Genomic DNA, 21,294 nt, shown 5'->3' on the forward strand with positions numbered 1-21,294 from the left:
TTCTGGCATAACACAACAGAATGAATCCCTCACAGGTCTTGTATATTTCTTCCTGAGAAATATAGGAAGCCATTGGGTGCTGCAACCTACTTTATTCCTTTATTCCTCCCAGGATTGTAATATGAATTCTAAGCCCACTTACCTTTTACAGGAAAAAAGTATAAATGAACAATAGTTTAAGCAAAACTCAGAAATGAAACACTGCCATACTGGCTCCATGATATTGCTTTATTGATAATGTTCAGGGGCAGCCAGCAAACGTAGTCTCTGAGCACTGACTTGTCTAACTGTCATCTATTATACATATATCATGCAAATCCTATACTGCTATAAAGGGGGTAAACATCTTTCGATTACACATGAAAAATGAAATGATACACAAAGCCATATTATCTATTTAGTTTATCACAGTCGTGTGCAAATAATAAATATGGCTTTTCATTTTCTTTCAAAAAAGTAAGACATAATACACAGCATTATATTATTCAAGCCAGTTACTTTCAATCAGTTTGTAATTTAGGCTTTTTTCCAGAAGAGGGCGTCGATTACTAAGGCACAACATTAGTTACATATCAGTTTCAATTAGACCATGCTAGTTTGGTTACATGAAGTTAAAAAAAAAACTGTATCACTAGTGATATATTAAGCTGCTACTTGTACAATAATTAATGAACTGGGTCATACTAAATATCTGTACTATACTCCAAATTAGGTTAATGAATATGGAAACATACCACATAGCACTGCATTGTTAGCCATTTTTTTTTTTTTTTTTTAATTTTTGGTAACATTCCCCATGTACAGTCTTAGGCAATCTGCGAGACCCCAGCTGTTACCAAATTACAACTCCTAGCATGCATTGCCAGCTGGCAGTGGGCATTCTGGGAATTGTAGTTTAATAACAGTTGCTGAGGCACATGTCAACCACCCTTACTGCAGAAGAATGACAAGAGTTATAAGGCTTTTGTGGAACCATACAAATATTTACAATCTTATCGTCACCTATGTACAAATTACACTTGTTGCTTTTAGTTTAATGCAACTTGCTTTTTTTATTTCTTATTTAAAGTGCTTGCTTTCATGATAGAGCAACACAATGCATACAATATACCTATGTATCAAGATTTCCCAAGGGATGGCGTTAGGAATATAAGGCAGGTGACATATTAGCTTAATATAAGTTGTTTTGCTTTTTCAATGCAGATATAATGGTTTGTCAATAAGATGAAAACGATCCAAAAAGTGAGGATGGGGTTTTAATCAGAATATAATCTGAATATCAATATGCATAAATATGGAAGTGCTTATTTCAATGCGGGAAAATATGAAATGTTTCTGACACAGTTAAGTATCATCCTCAGATGAAATCACATTTGAACATGCAGTTTTCATGTCTTGTAAAAAATTGTCATGTGCTTATGCTTTCTTTGTGCTATGGTTCCCAATTGAGAATATAACATTCTTTTATTAAAAAGGATGACTTTAAATATATTAGATAAAATATAACAAGAGTCCAATTGGTTGTTTTTGAGGCGCACAGGTTAAGGCGATACTTTCATTTTGATCTGCAGCATTGAGAGAGTCTGTAGGCTGAGTTTTTTTCTTCGTCGGAATTAAGTTTGCTTCTATAATACAGCAAGCCGAACAGTTGCTTTATAGTTCTTTGCACCGAAAATACTTCTTTTGGTAGCAAACAGAAAGCTTTTTTGATTCATCCTAATGCCACAAATATGAACATTTAAGGCACTTCCGGCATCCAGTGGTGCCAAACGGATCAGTCACGGTTCCTGGCCATCAGCTTTCGTCAAGTATTTCAGTTATATTCCATACAATACACAGTTGCAATGTTTTATTTCTTATGTTTTTTTGAGATGAGAGTTCTGCTGAAGACTAAACATGTCTGTTGTACCAGAGATATAAACTCCATTAAATGACGGAAGGACTTGGTAATAGGAATCCAAAGCATTACTTAATCTTCATTCCACAGCAGATTGGTGACAGGTCCACTGCCTAAGTTCAGGATTGTCAAAGCTATGAATGGACATTGTTGATTGAGAGGTCATTTCTTATTATTTCATTTACTGCAAGAGAAAAAAAGGAAAGTCAAGGATCCAAGTTCATTTTGACTACCAGATTTGTATTTGTATGATAAATTAATATAAATCATAAGTCATGTTCATTCTTTCCATATGACATTTGGTTAAAACATGAACAAACAAGAGGGCTTTTGCCCACAGCAGCTAATCATATTTTATCTTTCATTTTTGAAAGAAACCTGTACTTATTCCCCCACCCTCACCCCAATAATACATACTCACCTTTCTTCAACTCCCCCACTGCACTGTTCGGCTACCGAGAGCAGAAGAATCGTTTCATGTAACACAGGCCTATGGCCTCTCCCCATGTTACACAGGGCTTTGGACTCTCCCCATGTTACACAGGGCTTTGGACTCTCCCCATGTTACACAGGGCTTTGGACTCTCCCCATGTTACACAGGGCTTTGGACTCTCCCCATGTTACACAGGGCTATGGCCTCTCCCCATGTTACACAGGGCTTTGGACTCTCCCCATGTTAAAGCACTGGTGCTTGGCCTAATGCTGTCATAAAAAGTGTGTCACATGCTTCTATACACCCAAACATCCTGGGTGTTTTTTCACTGTTACTGCAGATAAACAGCATGGTGGGGGAGTGAAGGAATGGTTAGTGTGTGCTGCTGGATAGGGGGATTAAAGTAAACCTGTTACTTTGCCCTGTATAGGCAAAGCATAAATTGGCTTGCGCTTTCAACATTAAAAGCTTGTTTACACCAGAACGTGGAGTGGGAAAACTGTGTTCTGTGTGTATTTGCCACACCATGTTCAAAATGCACTGGGTGTGCAAGAGGGGTGCAACGGATCAAAAAACTCACGGTTCGGATCGTACCTCGGATCAGAGATCAAGGATTGGATCATTTTGGGATCAGCAAAAAAAAAAAAAAAGACAAGACAAATAAACATAACCCCCACTGTAATATCCACAATCTCCCCCACTGTAATGTTCACAATCTCCCCCACTGTAATGTTCACAATCTCCCCCACTGTAATGTTCACAATCTTCCCCACTGTAATATCCACAAATCTCCCCCACTGTAATAGCTCACCGCCGCCGCCGGGTGTACCAAGATGGCCACCACTCCAGAGCTAGGCCAAAGCCGCGGCCTTTCCTAAGGCCGAGGCAGCGGAGCGCTCCGCGGATCGCAGGTGTGCCGATTCGGTCGGATCACGGATCGGTGACGATCCGATGCACCCCTAGTGTGCAATCTGCTATGGGTGTCAATAAAATCCTAAAGACACCCCAAATGCAGTGCATTTGCTTGCACTGGATCGCATGATACCACAGTAACACGCAATCCTAGGAAGTGTGTTTTTGAACAGTAGTGCGTGCACTACTTTGGTGTTTAAATGAATGAGTTGAAAATCGCACCGCACTGAAAGAAAGGAAAGGAACCAGGACCGTGTTCCTGTGAGATTCAGGTGTGAACCAGCCCTAAAGAACAAATATGACTACTTTTTTTGGGCAACATTTCCATTTTTTTTTCTGTAAATCAGCCTGAGGTAGTATCAGGTGTGGAACCATAAAGGTAACATAGTTTATATATGTAGCGAAAGCCCTATGAAGGCTAAGCTGCAAGCCCTGCACTAAAGGAGATTTAGAGGGTTTCTTTACAAGATTACCTTGCATGGGACGTTTTCAGTAACCCCTATTGCAAGCATATATCAAAAGATACACCTTCATTTATGCAACACAATTTACTAAAGCTGGAGCGTGCAAAATCAGTCTTTTCATGTGACAACACTGAAGAAATTACACTTTGCTACAATGTAAAGTAGTGAGTGTACAGCTTGTATAACTGTGTAAATTTGCTGTCCCCTCAAAATAACTCAACACACAACAAAAGTGAGTACACCCCTAAGTGAACATGTCCAAATTAGGCCCAAAGTGTCAATATTTTGTGTGGCCACCATCATTTTCCAGCACTGCCTTAACCCTCTTGGGCATGGAGTTCACCAAAACTTCACAGGTTGCCATTGGAGTCCTCTTCCACTCCTCCGTGATGACATCACGGAGCTGGTGGATGTTAGAGACCTTGCGCTCCTCCACCTTCCGTTTGAGCATGCCCCACAGATGCTCAATAGGGTTTTGGTCTGGAGACATGCTTGGCCAGTCCATCACCTTTACCCTCAGCTTCTTTAGCAAGGCAGTGGTCGTCTTGGAGGTGTGTTTGGGGTCGTTATCATGTTGGAATACTGCCCTGTGGCCCAGTCTCTGAAGGGAGGGGATCATGTTCTGCTTCAGTATGTCACAGTACATGTTGGCATTCATGGTTCCCTCAATGAACTGTAGCTCCCCAGTGCCGGCAGCACTCATGCTGCCCCAGACCATGACACTCCCACCACCATGCTTGACTGTAGGCAGGACACACTTGTCTTTGTACTCCTCACCTGGTTGCCGCCACACATGCTTGACACCATCAGAACCAAATAAGTTTATCTTGGTCTCATCAGACCACAGGACATGGTTCTAGTGATCCATGTCCTTAGTCTGCTTGTCCTCGGGAAACTGTTTGCGAGCTTTCTTGTGCATCATCTTTAGAAGAGGCTTCCTTCTGGGACCACAGCCATGCAGACCAATTTGATAGTGTGCGGCGTATGGTCTGAGCACTGACAGGCTGACACCCCACCCCTTCAACCTCTGCAGCAATGCTGGCAGCACTCATACGTTTATTTCCCAAAAATCAACCTCTGGATATGACGCTGAGCATGTGCACTCAACTTCTTTGGTTGACCATGGCGAGGCCTATTCTGAGTGGAACGTGTTCTGTTTAACCGCTGTATGGTCTGGGCCACCGTGCTGCAGCTCAGTTTCGGGGTCTTGGCAAACTTCTTATAGCCTAGGCCATCTTTATGTAGAGCAACAATTCTTTTTTTTCAGATTCTCAGAAAACCAGTGACCAGTGTGAGAGAGTGAGAGCGATAACACCCAATTTAACACACCTGCTTCCCATTCACACCTGAGACCCTGTAATACTAAAGAGTCACATGACACCGGGGAGGGAAAATGGCTATTTGGGTCCAATTTGGATATTTTCACTTAGGGGTGTACTCACTTTTGTTGCCAGCGATTTAGACATGAATGGCTGTATGTTTAATTATTTTGAGAGGACAGCAAACTTACACTTTTATACAAACTGTACACTCACTACTTTACATGGTAGCAAAGTGTAATTTCTTCAGTGTTGTCACATGAAAAGATATAATAAAACATTTACAAAAATGTGAGGGGTGTACTCACTTTTGTGAGATACTGTAAGTATACTTATTTAAAAAAAAATTACAGTATTTTTCAGCCGAGTTTTAAAAGATTTAAAAATGACACACATGTCACATGACTAAACTAGAGAGCCGTTTCCCTGTGTTAAATATTTTTTGAACTGATTCTTATGAAAGTTACCCACCAATGCCTACAATGAAATTCTATCAAATATAACATTACAAAAGTGCTTCCAATGTCAAGGTGTACCTGTAGGCAGTGCTGTATGAAAGGGGCAGTCCAACCAGAACTGATACCTTGATGCTGGACTTTTAAATAACTTGACAGTTATATCTCTCAAGGACTTGTTTGGTGTGCACTTGAGTTCCTGAGTCTACACACCTTCTGGGGCTAATATGAGGGGCTTCCACTCTCATTGACAGAGTTTTCAAAGTGAATTTTATATTAGGGAGGCGAGAGATACTGGAACATGCAAATATGAGTGTAAATACCCAAAATATCAGGGATGACAGAGAGTATGGAGTTATGGCCAAGAGTAGAACAGCAGCATTTTTTTCTAGCACAATTGGTTGTTGTGAACACAACTTCACTTTATTTATTAGGCTCAGTGAACATTCACTTTGTTAAGTGAACAGGCTCAACCCCAATCACTGTAATGAGATTTCTCTTTATGTTTCTCTACTACAAAACAATCTGGAAAGTCCAACCATTGCAACAACTGAAGACTGCACACATCTGGAAATAGCTTCTCTTCAGTATACAGACATCAGTTTTCAGCTGTTAGCTCTCATCTGCTTGTTTTCCACCATTGTTTTACTAAGTGTGTACTACAAAAAGGAGTCAGTCAATGTCAGCGAGTCAGTATTATAAGAGACAGTTATCTGAAGATGGAAGGATAGTTCTTTGTTTTTTGCTGCTTCTTCCGTCACTGTCGTCTTGTCCTGTACACTGTCAGACTACACAGTTCCCACACTCATCATTTCATGTCAATTTATCAGCCTGTGTTTTTTGGCAGGCGGATAGGAAATGACTGAACCTGGCAAAGGCCATCTAAAGCAAGCTGTACAACATCCCTCCTGTTTCCATTCCTCCCCTGTCCACCCACTCACTACCACCGCTGCCACCACAAGCACCTGATTACCACAGAGATATGAAAAATGTCAACAGATGATAACACCTTTTTTCTAGGACATGGCTTTCTGTGAAATAAGTGCCCAAAGTTACTTGTGTCACAGAGAATGACCAAAGTTTCCTTTGTACCAGAAGAGTTAATATTGCCAATCAAGATAAAAACATGTCACAGATACACAGGAAATGGTAAAAAGCAACTTCCCGATTATAACTTGTGAAGGGGAGAAGCTGCTACTGATACATGAATGTTTGTGCACACATTGCCTTCCTAATTCAAACAAATGGTACATTGTCATGTGTCATTTGTTACGTTATGACATGGTATATAGAAGGCGGATTTTATGACACATTACATACTGCTCAAGATTTTCATGACACTTAGCTTAGCTCTTTCTCCTGTTACTGAGTCTCAGCCTTGATCAGAGCAACCTAACTATGGAATCTCATTCTGAATCAGGCCAATCCCCATTAAGGAGTCTCAGTCTGGATCAGGTCAACCCCAATACTGAGTCTCAGTATGGATAAGTGCAACATAGCAATGGAATCTCAATCTAAATTAGGTCAACCCCATTACTGAGTCTCAGTATGGATCAGGTCAACCCCAATACTGAGTCTCAGTATGGATCAGGTCAACCCCATTACTGAATCTCAGTCTGAATTAGGTCAATTCTGTTACTGAGTCTCAGTATGGATTAGGTCAACCTCCTTACTGAGTCTCAGTCTGGATTAGGCCAATCCCATTACTGAGTCTCAGTATACATTAGGTCAATCTCATTACCGAGTCTCAGTCTGAATCAGGACATCACCTGTTACTAAGTCCTAGTCTGGATCAGGTCAACCCCATTACTGAGTCTCAGTCTGAATCAGACCATTCCCTGTTACTGAGTATCAGTCTGGATCAGATCAACTTCATTATTGAGTCTTGGTATGGATCAGACCAACAGTATTACTGAGTCTCAGTCTGAATAAGGCCAAACCTATTACATAGTCTCAGTCTGGATAATGCTCACATCCCTCATTTGAAAGATTACATTTGGTTGTTATTGGCCCATGTTTGCTCCAGCTTTTAATAATCCTACTCAGCAATCATATGAATATATTTTTGGTTTACCTTTAACACATAAAAAAATATTACTATTTACTAAAGTGCTGTGTAAATTGATGGTGCTATAGAAGTACCTGTATTAATAAATAAATATTACATTAAATATGAAGGGGTACAACAACTGTGATATCTGTTATAAATGATATATTCTATTATTTCTAGCAAAAAAAAGCAATTAGTAATGCTATTTAGTAAACATGCTAAAAGCAGGAAGTTCACAAAATAGATGAAACCCTTTTTGTAAACTTGTATCTACAGGTAATTCTATAATAAGGCTTACCGGTAGGTACTGTGAATATCTCCTAAACTTGCACTGTTTAGGAGATATTCACGCTGCATGCACTCTGAAGGGACAGCATACCCATGCCGTACCTTCAGAGCTTCTTGCAGCGGTCCGTGAGTCCCGCAATATCATCACGGCGTGGCCAATCATACGGCCGGACTGGGTGAAGATAGAAGTGCCTTCAGTGGTGACAGTGTGCCGCTAGAAGGCTTCATTCTAAGGTATTTCATAATGTGCTAGTATGCTGTGCATACTAGCACATTATACAATTGTCTTTCAGGGTTTGAAAAAAAAAAATGCGGTTTACTACTGCTTTAACCTCTGATCGAAATCTCTGAAATCAACTTCAACAAGAATCCAAAAAGCACCTCACAGGTTCATCGGGAGAGCATATCCTAAAGCCTGTGGAAAGTCCCCTATCTGCTATCTGTGTCATCAATCACTTTCAAGAATAGATCTGATCATTGGCAATGATAAACCTAGTTTTTACATCTAATATAAGAAAGATAATAAACAGTCTGCGTTGGGTGTATGTGGGAATTCCTCTTCTGTCACATGCAGGGTTCTCAGATCAATAGATTACCAACAAATGGAGAGTGAGGTGAAGTACAGTAATGCTTGGATGAAACACTAAAGTACTGAGCAGATAGAGCTTGCTCCATACATGCATTTCAGTCCTTGGCCTTTGCTTTTAACTGGAGTGAAAATTTTAAATTATGTTTGCAGATTTGTTTTTTTTTATTTGAGGGTGTAAAAGCAAAGTATTTTATTTTGCTAGGTCTGTATAGTTTGTTGATGCACTACAATATATATCAAGAAGAGCGTACCTAAAGTCAGGTTATGAGCACAAATGAACATCTGTTTGCATCAGAAAGAGGAAGGAAAAAGAAGCAGAAGAGTCTCAGTATGGGTTTCCCCAATTACAACCCACCAGAACACCTGAAAGCTGCTTTGGAGAGAACACCCTGGTGGGTGTCAATGGAACAACCATCAAAGCTTTTAATAGTGTGGACCAGCTGCAATCATCAGTACTTTTACAGAATCTGAAAGCCAGCTCATGAATGTGCCTCCAGTTTTCTGCCATTAAAATGTAATTACTAAAGGTGAAAGCAAAAGGGTTATCACTTAATTGGGTCAGAACTGGTATCAATAGGTACTATTAACTGTGTGTTTATTTTTCTACAGGCTGGCAGATATATCTTACACGCTTGTATCGATGGTGGATTATTAACAAGTGAAGTTCAGTGATCTTTGTTCCAATCACAAATCCCTGCAAAGGACAAAACTCTGCTTTAATATAAATATAATATAATTAGTAAGGGTGGGGTGTAAAAAAAAAATATCTGCCTTTTACCTGTCATATCAGAGATTTCTTAGCAATGAAATATTACTTAAAGTTTATGTCCAACAAGTCCACCTAGACTTTTTTGAGTTTTGAATAGAGTAGGGAAAGATTAGAACTCTTGTCTGTTTTAGATAAATTAGAGAAAAATTAGATCCCTTGTTGGATTTTTATTGCTATCCAGGATTCTATTAGCTTTTGCCTTCCTCTCTATCCTGGTGAAGACCATTTACCAGACAAAATGTATGTGAAAATCTTTAACAGAGAACAGACAACAACAAAAAGGGGGCTTCTTACTTTCCTCAACTGCAATAAAACATCATTTTTATTTCTGTCTATTGGATTTTTAACCTCATTTCCTTTCAGTTGAAACCACTGTCACTAGAAAAGGAAGTAAGAGAAATTGCTCTAATGGAGCCCTAGATAGCAATAGAAAACCAACAGAGGTTTGAATATTTCCTCACTCGATCATTTTTTTTTTAAGCTAGATATACACTTTAATATTTATTAAAAGGCAACAAGACCTAAAACACAAGGCGGCAAGTAAAATATCTATTGATAATATTTACGAAAATGTAAAATTGCAAGAAACTAGAGTATTAGATATTAGGAGACTGCAGATAAATTGTAATATGGATGGGGCGGGCAATACCTACAACATTAATGAGGGCCCCCTTGATCCTATAGGGAATGGGAGCCTTGACTACAGGAAGTATGGCCTAGAGACAGGGGCGTGTACTAAATGGATGAAAACTAAAATTGGTTTAAGATGACTGGCTATCTGGTAACAGGGGTGAGGGGTCTGTGCCTGAACTCTATAAAAGTTCCTTTGTGAGGAAAATTTTTCAACTACTGTTTGAAGAAGCAGGAAAAAAGTTGCCCGCCCTGCTCTTCTTTTCTTTTCTGGTCAGTTGTCACAGCTTGGCAGTTTTACCTCGCCAGCGTAAAGGTTTCCTTTAATGGTCTATGCCCTTCAGTGGAAGTTTGACCAGTCCAAGGCTGTCCAGAACTTATGGTAATGACAGGCCTTTTAGACTAGGTCAAGTTAGGCTGCTTTCACACTGGGGCGTCTGCGACAAAGCGGCGCTTTACTGTAGTTTTTCTGGAGGTTTTTGGCTGCTAGCGGGACACTTCTAACCCCGACTAGCAGCCAAAAAAGGGTTAAAATGACCCGCAAAGCGCCACTGCAGAGACGCTTTGCAGGCGCTGCCCATCCATTTCAATGGGCAGGGGTGCTTTAGGAGCGGTGTATACACTGCTCCTTCACCGCTCCAAAGATGCTGCTAGCACATCGCCTCAGTGTGAAAGCACTCAGGCTTTCACACGGAAACTGCAGGGGAGCCGTTTTTTAGGCGCTTTACAGGCACTATTTTTAGCCCAAAAGCGCCTGAAAAATGCCTTAGTGTGAAAGGGGTCTTGTGGTTTCAAGAGTGCTCACAGTCTAACTGTGATTGGTACGGGTTTAATGTTTATGTTGGAAAATTGCTTATGTTACAATTCAAATAAAGCTGTGGCCTTGTCCTTTCCAACTTAACAGGTTGTTTATTGGGGCAAGGTTATTGGTAGACATGGTTATTATGGCTTTAGGCCTATGCTCCTCAGCAGTTATGGTTCCTGTCCATCATAGATGGTTATGGTCATGGGTATTTCACACCTTTTGACCCGTTCAAGTCATTTTTAGGGAAAAGCATCTATTGGCCACCATCCCTATCTAATACTGTCAACAATATTTTTCATTTGTATTTATAGGTTTTCCATTAACAAAAAAATAAAAAAAAAGACAAATAAACTGGCTGCGAACTTAAGGTAACCTGTAACATTCGCCACTTGCTGTACAGAATGGTAGGATGAAGCTGCAAACTTCTCTGATACCATCAAAAGAGATAGTAAAACAGGATGTGGTAAGCTGTTAAGAGTAGGGCTTGTTTTTTTCTACACTCCCACGTCTTTCATTTCTTCAAGCTATAAAGTGGAAACTCAATGTTCAAGAACAGAAAATCACAGCCACATTATGTGATCTTTGGTCATACCCTGATTTCACTGACGCTCTATAATGACTTTGAAAAACAAGTATTAATAACTAGCCGTGCAGCGATTCTGATATTACTCACCCGTGCTATTTTTGTCACAGTCATAAGCCAAGTGTTTACATTAATGTAACTAAGTTTAAAAAGGGCCAACCGTGTGTGGATCACTGGACATGGTAAAAAATTGTATATATTGTTTTATCTAATAACTGCCGGAGAGTAAAAGTTCATGTGTGTTAGCAAACCTATGTATACTGTGCTGGTGGTTACAGATATACAAGCACTCAAGCTGTTATGCGCATTTAGTGCGAGCTTGGGCTACAGTGTATCTAAATGAGCAAAAGGAGGAAACTGTGTAGATTTGGCTACTGCAAGACACTGCTGTAATTAATTATCGCTTGAATTATTCATTCATTCAGCTAAAGCCTTGTACACACGATTAGATTTTCAGATGAACGTTAGTTTTTTGTTGCATACTAGTCTCATATCGGAAGTGAAGAGGTTACTAGCCATACGAAAATTCTCGTATGACAGAATGCAACTTCAGAAGTGACGTAATGTGTTGAATTTGTATGCATTCTTTTATTTCTGAGCATGCGTAGTCTTGCTCTTACGATTTTTTTCAGATGAAAACCGTACTAGTTAAACGAAAATTGGACGTTGTGTTCACGTACAATAAAGTGTTAAAGTCTGCACATCCAGCTTTTGTCATACGAAAAATCTGAATCGGCTGTCGAAAGAACCATACTAATGATCCGAAAATCGGCAGACCGTTCGTTGGACGAAATTTTACTTCCGATTTTTGTATCATGTGTACGGGCCTTAACATTCAACTTAGAGGTAAAAGTATATTGCTTTTGGCACCACTCAAAGAAGAGGTGAAAGTTAATCCCTTTGTCCCAGAGCTTGGGGTGCAGGCTTATCTTGATACCAATCCAGAGAGCTAGTAAATGTAAAGAAGAAAGGATTGTCACTACTCCTGACCAGCCCAGGTGAACAAATAATAAATAGCAGACTCAGCCTACATGTCTCCACCACAACACACACTCTGATGCATACCGCCCCTATGACTAAGCCCCTGTGGGCAGGGCCAAATTCATTAGAGTGGGTAGTGTGGTAGAGACAAGTAGGCTGAGACCGTTCTTCACCTGGGCTGGCCGGGAGAAGGGGCAATCCTTTCCTCTTTGCATTTAAAGGTAAAAGTAAGCGATTATACAAATGGCAGTGTTTGCTGACCTACAAGCAGAAGTGGGTGACTTTCAACAGACATTGATATGTCTTTGGGCTCATGGGATTATATGTATCCCATGTCTGTCAATCAGAAAGCAGCTTTCAGCAACTTTTGGTGGCAAGACTAAAAAAAGCTGATATCTGCTTTTATTTGAACAGGGTGGGGTTAATTTACTAAAACGGTAGAGTGCAAAATCTGGTGCAGATGTGCATGTTTTAGTAAATCAACCCTTATATCTTTCTCAACAGGGTCCTGTGAACCCAAGGTACCTCCAGAGGTTGCAAGTGGCTTCTTGAGCAATGAGCAACTCAGCGTAAACTCAAGTAAACAACGACAATGATAATTTTAACTGTATATAAGGGGAATATTTTTCCCACTGACCACAAATTTAAGGCGCATTCTTCCCAGTGACCATCATGGTAATGTTCAGTGAGCTATAGATATAGTAATTATTAGCATGAGTTCCCTCAAACTAGGTTTCACTGTGTTGAAAAGGTTGAGAAAGGCTGCTATACAATACCGATCTTCTATTCAGTCTCTTGCCACCCACTGCCAAAGAAAAGGCATACTTTAGGACTGGCCCTCCAAAGGTCGAAAAGAGAAACTAGGGTCATCTAATATATATTTTTTTTTATATTTCAATTAAAGTGCCAGATACTTTGTCATTGCTTTTAAGGCTTTGGGTCCTATGAGAGGGCTCAGGAGCAGGATATTTATATTAGGGATGGCCTAGGGGAAAAAAAACGTATAAAAAAATCAAAAGCGGAAACGTTGCTCACAGTAACAATGGCTACTTTTTAAAATAATTTATATAATATTATTTAAAGCAGAAGTTTAGTTCAAAAACATTTTCTGTGATATAGGTTCAGCAACATTACTTACCTCTAATGAAGTATATCCCACAACCTGCTGATTGCATTTTATTGTAACTTCTTTGGTTTTAACATTGCAGTACATTGAATAAATTCCGTGTGAAAATCGGAGCTTCAGCTATTGAGCTCTGTTAAAGCTATTTTCAGCAAAGTTGAAAAGGATAGCTTGAAAACACACAAAATAACCCTAACACCAGCTGAAACAGTCTAAAGGCTATATTTGTTTTATTCCTGACCATTTCAAAAAAAGGAAACTATATACAAATCCACAGTACATTTTTTAACTGAAGAGTAGAAAGCCCCCCCCCCTCCCCCAATGGCAGTCAAATGAAGTACCTTGATAAGACACCCCACTACAAATCCTACTAAATATAATGGATGACCCATTGCCTAGTAAGAAAAGACATCCAGTCTACTTTTAATGCTGGTATATACTGGACTTCTAGTGCATGATTTGAACAAATCTCCTGCAAGAGGCATGTTGCTATGATAATACATATTGGAAAGTTTGCAAACAAGAAATGTTTTATTGCTCATAGCAACCAATCAAAATCTTTTTTCAATTTTCAACCCTGCAGTGTAAAATAATAGTTCGAAAATGATTAGTTGCCATGAGAAGAAATACATTTTTCTTATAGACATCAAGATGTTTAGGAAAGTGATTCTATTAATACACTGTCTGGATCAATACTTGTAAATAAAAATGCAATAAATTATACATTAGAGGCCAGCAAAATGTCAATTCTCTAGTTCACAACTGTTACAAATTTCACACTTTCTACCTAGAGTGAAATTACACAAAGCGAGGATAGAATGACAACCACGGAGTCACTGTCTATGGTCTGAATGGCTGTGACCAATATTAGGTTACAAGTTTAGGTAGTCGGTCCTGTACACAATGCTTCTGAAGGAAGTGAGACATGGTTGCTGCATATTGTTTTTCCTCTGTATCTACAAATAGAAACTGTATGTGTGCAGCCTGCTGGGGTGCTATTTTTAGCTCGTAGTACCAACCACATTGATCAGGTAGCTGATATTTATGAACTCTTTTTCTGCACTTGTCCACAGATATCTTTAGGACTTGCATGGTAATTTTAGGTACTTTACGTAAACATCTGAAAACCACAATGCCTTTTTTTTTTTTTTTTTACTTTCCTTATGCACTCATAATATTTTACTTTGCCCTTATAAGAGTATTTTATTTCATTTTAAAGCATTTGATAGAGGAAGGAGGAGTAAAAAAGTAAGTATCATATGTATAGACTTATTTATCAAAGCAGTCCAATGATTATATACAGACTGCAGTAACCATAGCAATCACTCAGATTCCAGTATACAGTATGCAGTCTGTGAAAGAATAATTATGACTGGCTGCCATGGGTTACATCCTTTTGCTCTTTCCCTGTCAAATGAAAGTACAGTGTATTTTTTATCAGTGTCTAAAGCAGTGATGATTAAAATACTTGATGTCCCTGACATCACCAAAGGTCCAGACTATGGAGGTCACTAGTGTCAGGCACCTACAGCACGTGTCCTGCATCTCCTGTGGGATGCCCCAAGTCCCAATACATCATTGTTTGCCAATGCAGCAACCAGAATCTCTCCCTGACAGTTTTCTGTCACATCAATATACGTCAGGGCCAAGGAAAGCTGCCCCTAGGCTCCTCCATGGCTTGGACATGCTACATGACACCAAATGAGGGGGAGCCTGGGAGGAAGAACATCACATCTTCTGTGTATCTAAGGTCTGTAACTTCTGGGAGGTCATGGGTAACTGTACTGGGGACACAATGAGTGGGGGTGAGTAACAAAGATTGTGCTGGGCGGGGGGTTTCTGTTGGGAGGCAGGATTGGGGGGACGATTTGGGGGAAATTCTTGCTGGGAGAGTGTATTTGGGGAGGAAAAATATTCACGCTGAGAGGGGGATTATTTATTGAAGGGGTTTTCATGCTGGAGGATTTGGTGGGACTTGTGGGGGGGGGGGGGGGGGGGACAAAGATACAGTGCCTTGGAAAAGTATTCATGCCCCTTTTCCAAATTTTCATGTTACAACCAAAAAAGTAAATGTATTTTATTGGGATTTTATGTGAAAGACCAACACAAAGTGGCACATAATTGTGAAGTGGAAGGGAAATGATAAATGGTTTTCAACATTTTTTACAAATAAATATTTGAAAAGTGTGGGGTACATTTGTATTCAGCCCCCCTGAGTCAATACTTTGTAGAACCACCTTTCGCTGCAATTACAGCTGCAAGACTTTTGGGTACGACTCTACCAGCTTTGCACATCTAGAGAGTGACATTTTTGCCAATTCTTCTTTGCAAAATAGCTCAAGCTCTGTCAGATTGGATGGAGAGCATCTGTGAACAGCAATTTTCAAGTCTTGCCACAGATTCTCAATTGGACTTAGGTCTGAACTTTGACTGGGCCATTCTAACACATGAATCTAAACCATTCCACTGTAGCTCTGGCTTTCGAATGGATTGAACATTGCTCTGTGAGATGTTCAAAGCTTCGGATATCTTTCTATAACCTGACCCTGCTTTAAAATTCTCCAAAACTTTAACCCTGACCTGTCTTGTGTGTTTCTTGGCCTTCATGATGCTGTTTGTTCACTAAGGTTCTCTAACAAACCTCTGAGTGCTTCACAGAAGAGCTGTATTTATTTTGAGATTAAATTACACACAGGTGGACTCTATTTACTAATTAGGTAACTTCTGAAGGCAACTGGTTCCACTAGATTTTAGTTAAGGGTATCAGAGTAAAGGGGGCTGAATACAAATGCATGGCACATTTTTCACATATTTATTTGTAAAAAAAAAATGAAAACCATTTATCATTTTCCTTCCACTTCACAATTATGTGTCACTTTGTGTTGGTCTTTCACATACAATCTCAATAAAGTACACTTATATTTTTGGTTGTAACATGAGGAAATGTGGAAAATTTCAAGGGGTGTGAATACTTTTTCAAGGCACTGTATATGCTGGGTAAGGAGAAGGGGGAGGAGGAGGGGAGGAGATATTTCTTGGGAGGAGGAAGAATTTTTGTTTGTGGATAATCTTGGCTTGCAGACGGTATTTGTGGTTGGGGGTAAGTGTGCAGTTTTTTTGGTGGGGGTGGGGGCAGAGAACGGATTTTGGGACAAGAAAGTTTGTATTGCTTGCGGGGGAAATCTTGCACTCTCCTAACCCCTACACTATGGGTTTGATTTACTAAAACTGGAGAATGCAAAATATGGTGCAGATCTGTATACAAGCCAATCAGCTTCCAGGTTTTTTTGTCTAAGCTTAATTGAATAAGCTTAAGTTAGAAACTGATTGGCTAACATAAACAGCTGCACCATATTTTGCACTCTCCAGTTTTAGTAAATCAACTCCTATATGCGTTACCACCCCTGACTTCCGCCCTCTCTACATTTTGTACTGCTGACCAATGCACTTTTTGCATTACATACTATTGACTCCTGCACACCAGATGTTACACATTCTTGATCCCTGCATTCTGTGCCTTATACACTCCTGACCCCTGCGCACATGGTGTGTGAAACAGCCGTGACCCCTGCACATGGTGCATTACACACCTTAAAACAGTTCTTTGCCCTATTTGAAAAAAAATTAAATTCAGCAGCTATAAATACTGTAGCTGGTGATTTTTAACATAAGGACACCCACTTGTCCAGGGGTCCAGTGCCGTGCTTGCCCGAGCCAGTTCTTCACTGGTCTTCGGGTGCCCAGCACTGGCATGTTTATTGCGGGCAGTTGCCTGTGATTCCTTGGGGCTTGACAGCTGGCTTTTGTGATGGGCCAACTCCAAACCCCACCCCAAAAAGTACCAAAAATAGAAGAGTAGTGGGAAGTGGAAATACAGCAGAATTTCTTCTTTAGGGTAAAGTTCCGCTTTAGGTACTTCTAAAACTTGGCACTGACTGCAGCACTTGTTTTGTTTTCCGGACTCACTGCAATACACACTCCTGACCCCTACATTCTGTGTATTATTTACGTCTAAATCTGGCACTAACTGCAGCACTCTGTGGATTATATATTCCTGCCCCCAGCACTCTGTGCATTATGTACTCCTAATACCGGTATTGACCACAGCACTTCGAGTGATACCTACTCCTGATCCCTGCACTTTGTACTTTACAATATAGTGAAATGATGCAGCATCAGTGAATATAACAAAAACATGCAAACAAATACGTAAACAGTGTTGCCAAACACGAAGTCTCTTAAATCAAAATCTATATACATTCAGATAAACAAAGATCTTCCACCATCCAGCAGATCCTTCTAGTGTAACGAAAAGTGCCACCACCTTAATCAAATGCACATTCACCAAACCATAAGCTGTAAGAGGTACAGGAGATACAGCATTGTTTCTCAGGCACAAATCTTCCCCAGGTGTATGCACTTCCACTCTGGAATTATTCCTTTTAAGCAACAGCAAAAGGCAACTCCCACTGGGACTGAAAGAGCTCACCAAGGAGCCAACAGAAAACCAGTAATAGTGTAGTAGTTTAAATAAAAGGTTATTGTAGGACAGAACCAGTCATCCAATTAGAACAATGTGACAGCGACTAATTTGATGAAGTTCTTCTTCAAAGTAGGCTCAGTCAAAGTGTTAGCTTTTTGTATATTTTCAGTATGCATAAAAGCATTTAATTAAAAAAAAAATGATTGTGCTGAGGTTTTTACACGTCTGTGAGACTCCTGCTTGTGGCACAGCAATCAAATCATTTAGGAGGCTCAGGTTTTACCTTACCATGCCCCTTTAAATCCAGCAATGATTAATCACAGGAGTGTAAAACATGTTTGCTGACCAAGCACATACCGTGTGTGTCATGTTGCTGCTTTTATGAAGTTTTATGAACTTTTATGAAGTTTCAATAAAGAAGTAGTTTTATCCCTGGAAGTGCCGCCAATCTCTTTCCTTCTTCTACCTTTAAACCCCTCCCACTGTTGAAGTAATTTGGCAACACTCACTGTCAACTGTGGTGTGCTACCCACATAACATTATTGCTCTCTTTGGGTTGTCCCAAATCCTTTACAAAACTAGCAAATCCCCTGGACAACTTTCAGTTCATGTAACGTTACAGAAAATTATCAGTGCCTATGGATATAGTACATAAACTATAGCAGACGGCCCTAATGACATCATTCTTGTACATGCACACAGGAGTTACATCATCACTGCACAGAGTGGTGCTGTAAATGTACACAGAGCTGCGCATGTGTCTATGCCTTGGCACTGCATTGGGCAAGGCCTCCCATAGCAACCCAATGCATATTATGTGAATGGGCCCTAACTTCTAGTGGTGCACCTAACGTCTAGTGATGCAGTAAGACAAAGGCACAAAAAAAAAATCAGGACTGATATATTAATTATGTGACGATGAAAGCCTCCTTTTAGTCTGTTTGGCTTGTATTCAGTTGTGTTCAGACATTTCAACATAGGAGTCATCATTTCAAATCTTGAACAAAAATGCACACAGCCAAATACGTAGTCATCTCTACTGAGTAAAATCATAAAGGGTGACAGTACTAGACACTAGACAGTAATGTGTTTTTAATCCTATAAAGTACATAGAGGTAGCAAACCTTGGGATTAAAGCAATTGACTTTTCTCTATGTGTGGTAGAGGGTGAGCACTAAAGAGCATGTAAGCAGTTTTTGCTTGGGAACATGAAAAGAGACTTCATAGGAAAAGTTGTGAAGTAATGGAAAAAGTCGCGTAACACATTCTTTCATGAGTTCTGCTGTGTTTTTTTTTTTTTTTTTTCATTACCTCAGGTGCAAAGGATTTGTGTAAGGTTAAAGTATTTGTATCTGTCTAATCATAATAATCTACTGCCCGAGGCCATGCTGTTTTTGGAATGGTGGACTGGATAGAGGAGTTGTTAACTGACAACAAGTAGCAAGTTGTAATAAAACGTGAGCCTCCCATAAGCATGTGGTTTTGGCAGCTATGACTAGCATTGTCAAACGTGACTGTCAAACAATTAGGCTGAAACATTTTCCTTCTTTCTGCACCCAGTCTTGACACAAAAGGTGAACATTATGAGGGAGGATTCTGGGTACTGCACACATAGCAGTGCTGAGGAGCTCCCGGAAATTTGATGACGGCATGGAAATCGGGGAGACGGTAACATAACTGGGACAACCCTGCCAAACAAATTACTCTGGGCCCTGTAGCTTCCTGACACATGCCTGGCTTGTTTATGTTATACATTCACCATTCAAAAGAAGAGTAGCAGGCAAGATATTCCATTTCTATTAATACACTGGTTGTTTGTTTTTACGCTTATGCTATACCCTCCTGACGGGTTCCAGCCATTCGCATGTGAATTCTCAGATGTTACAGTACAGAAGCAGCACATGACTTTCATTCTGTGCAAATTTAAACCTTGAAGTATAGTTGCGTGTATTTTTAGAAGGCAAAATATTTAAATGTCTACTAAAGAACTACAGTTTTTTAAGGGTTTGTAACGACTGCCTATATGCTCTACAGTTATCAGTTTTTAAAGGTTGGAAGTTAAATTTCAACCTAGATAGGTGCTGTAATACCTAGTATGATAACTACCTTAAAAGGTAGTTGTATGCTGCTCTTTAGGATTGAACTAAACCTCTGTTTAAAAAACATTGCTGGCAGGCAGAAGAGATGTTCTATAACTCTACTGCAAAAAAAAAAATTTCACCTGCCTGACAGCAATGTTTTAGTCTGAATATACGCTGAGCTGAATGTGCAGCACAGTGTACATTTCAGGCATCTGCCATGTGCCAGGGTGACTTCCGCATGCATACGTTACCAATCAAGATGGCCAGGAAGGCCAAACTTAGAAAAATACTTTTTCCACATTTTCCATTTTCTCCTTACCTACTGTTGCGAAAAGGTCGTTGTCTACAAAATTCTGCCACTCATGTTAAAATGTACCCACACAAAGAGCCAGAGCATGGGCTCATTCACTTCTCTCCTCACTGGTCTCTCTGAGGTTTTAAACAGAGACAGTGTGTCTAAAAGAAGGCGACTTGTGCTATGTCCTTGCTTTTTAAAACATATAGTGCTCTGGGGATCCTTTGTCATTTATCAACAAACAACCTGCTATGGTTAGTGTACTACTAAAATAGAATTCTCTGCACTGGACATTTGATGCTTACACTACTATGGGGGCTGAATGACAGTAATGTTTTTTTCTAACTGAGCAGCAGTAAAACATGAGATAGGCACCAATAAAGGAAATGTATGTTTATACATCAAATGGCCCAAACGTGTTTTTTCCCCCAGTTCAGCTTCCCCCAAGTTCAGCTTTAAGTAGGTGCAAACAAGACACTTGCATTATATCCAGTGAACTAAGCAGGTCCTCATCATAAACCTCTTCTCTCTATTGCTTGTATTACTCTACACAGTAAAACTCACCCTATTAATCCTTTTACTATGCAGTTACAGGAGAAGTCTAGCTTGAGTTTGTTTGGCTGGGCTCCTCCTATGGGTCACAGGAGTGCAAATCATTTTGCACTCCTGTGATCTGGTTTTAGCATAGAACGGTCTGAAGTCCGCTCTCTGCTGACGTCACCAATATCAGTCCAGGCACCACGTATTCCCGACTCTGGGATTCTGGATTCGCCAGGTGCCTGGACTAATGGCCGTCTCAGCCTCTCAGCGAGCCGCTGAGATGGCCGCTCCCCACCCCTCCACGGCTCAGTGCTCCAGTGAGCATAGAGGAGCAGAGCGGAGAGCTGCAGATGCAACATCGGACCAATGCTGCATCCACCTAGATAAGTATAATGGGGGAAAAAATGGATTCTCATACTTCTCCTTTAAAGTGGTTCTAAAGTCACTTTTTTACCTTAATCGCTTCCGGACTGCCCACTGCACATTTACTACGGCAGGGCAGCCCTGATGCTTGAAATAATTTACTTGTAGCTTCTTCGGGGTCTGGGGCACACATGCGCGCCTCTGGCAACCCGCCATAAATATATCCCATTTTAT

General features: G+C 40.2%; 1 protein-coding gene across 5 annotated transcripts in view; it reads right to left on the minus strand.

The window, feature by feature from the left end:
* Positions 1–209: 209 nt before the first annotated feature.
* NFATC1 (nuclear factor of activated T cells 1) overlaps positions 210–21,294 on the minus strand; it is a 278,854-nt gene continuing 257,769 nt past the window's right edge. For all 5 annotated transcript variants that reach the window (XM_073631211.1, XM_073631209.1, XM_073631213.1 and 2 more), the window contains one exon: positions 210–2,081. In XM_073631211.1, coding sequence (XP_073487312.1) covers positions 2,032–2,081 — 50 coding nt within the window. In that variant the 3' untranslated portion in view covers positions 210–2,031. The remainder of the gene's footprint in view (positions 2,082–21,294) is intronic.

This window comes from Aquarana catesbeiana, linkage group LG05 (genome assembly GCF_042186555.1).
Source record: "Aquarana catesbeiana isolate 2022-GZ linkage group LG05, ASM4218655v1, whole genome shotgun sequence".
NCBI lineage: Eukaryota > Metazoa > Chordata > Amphibia > Anura > Ranidae > Aquarana > Aquarana catesbeiana.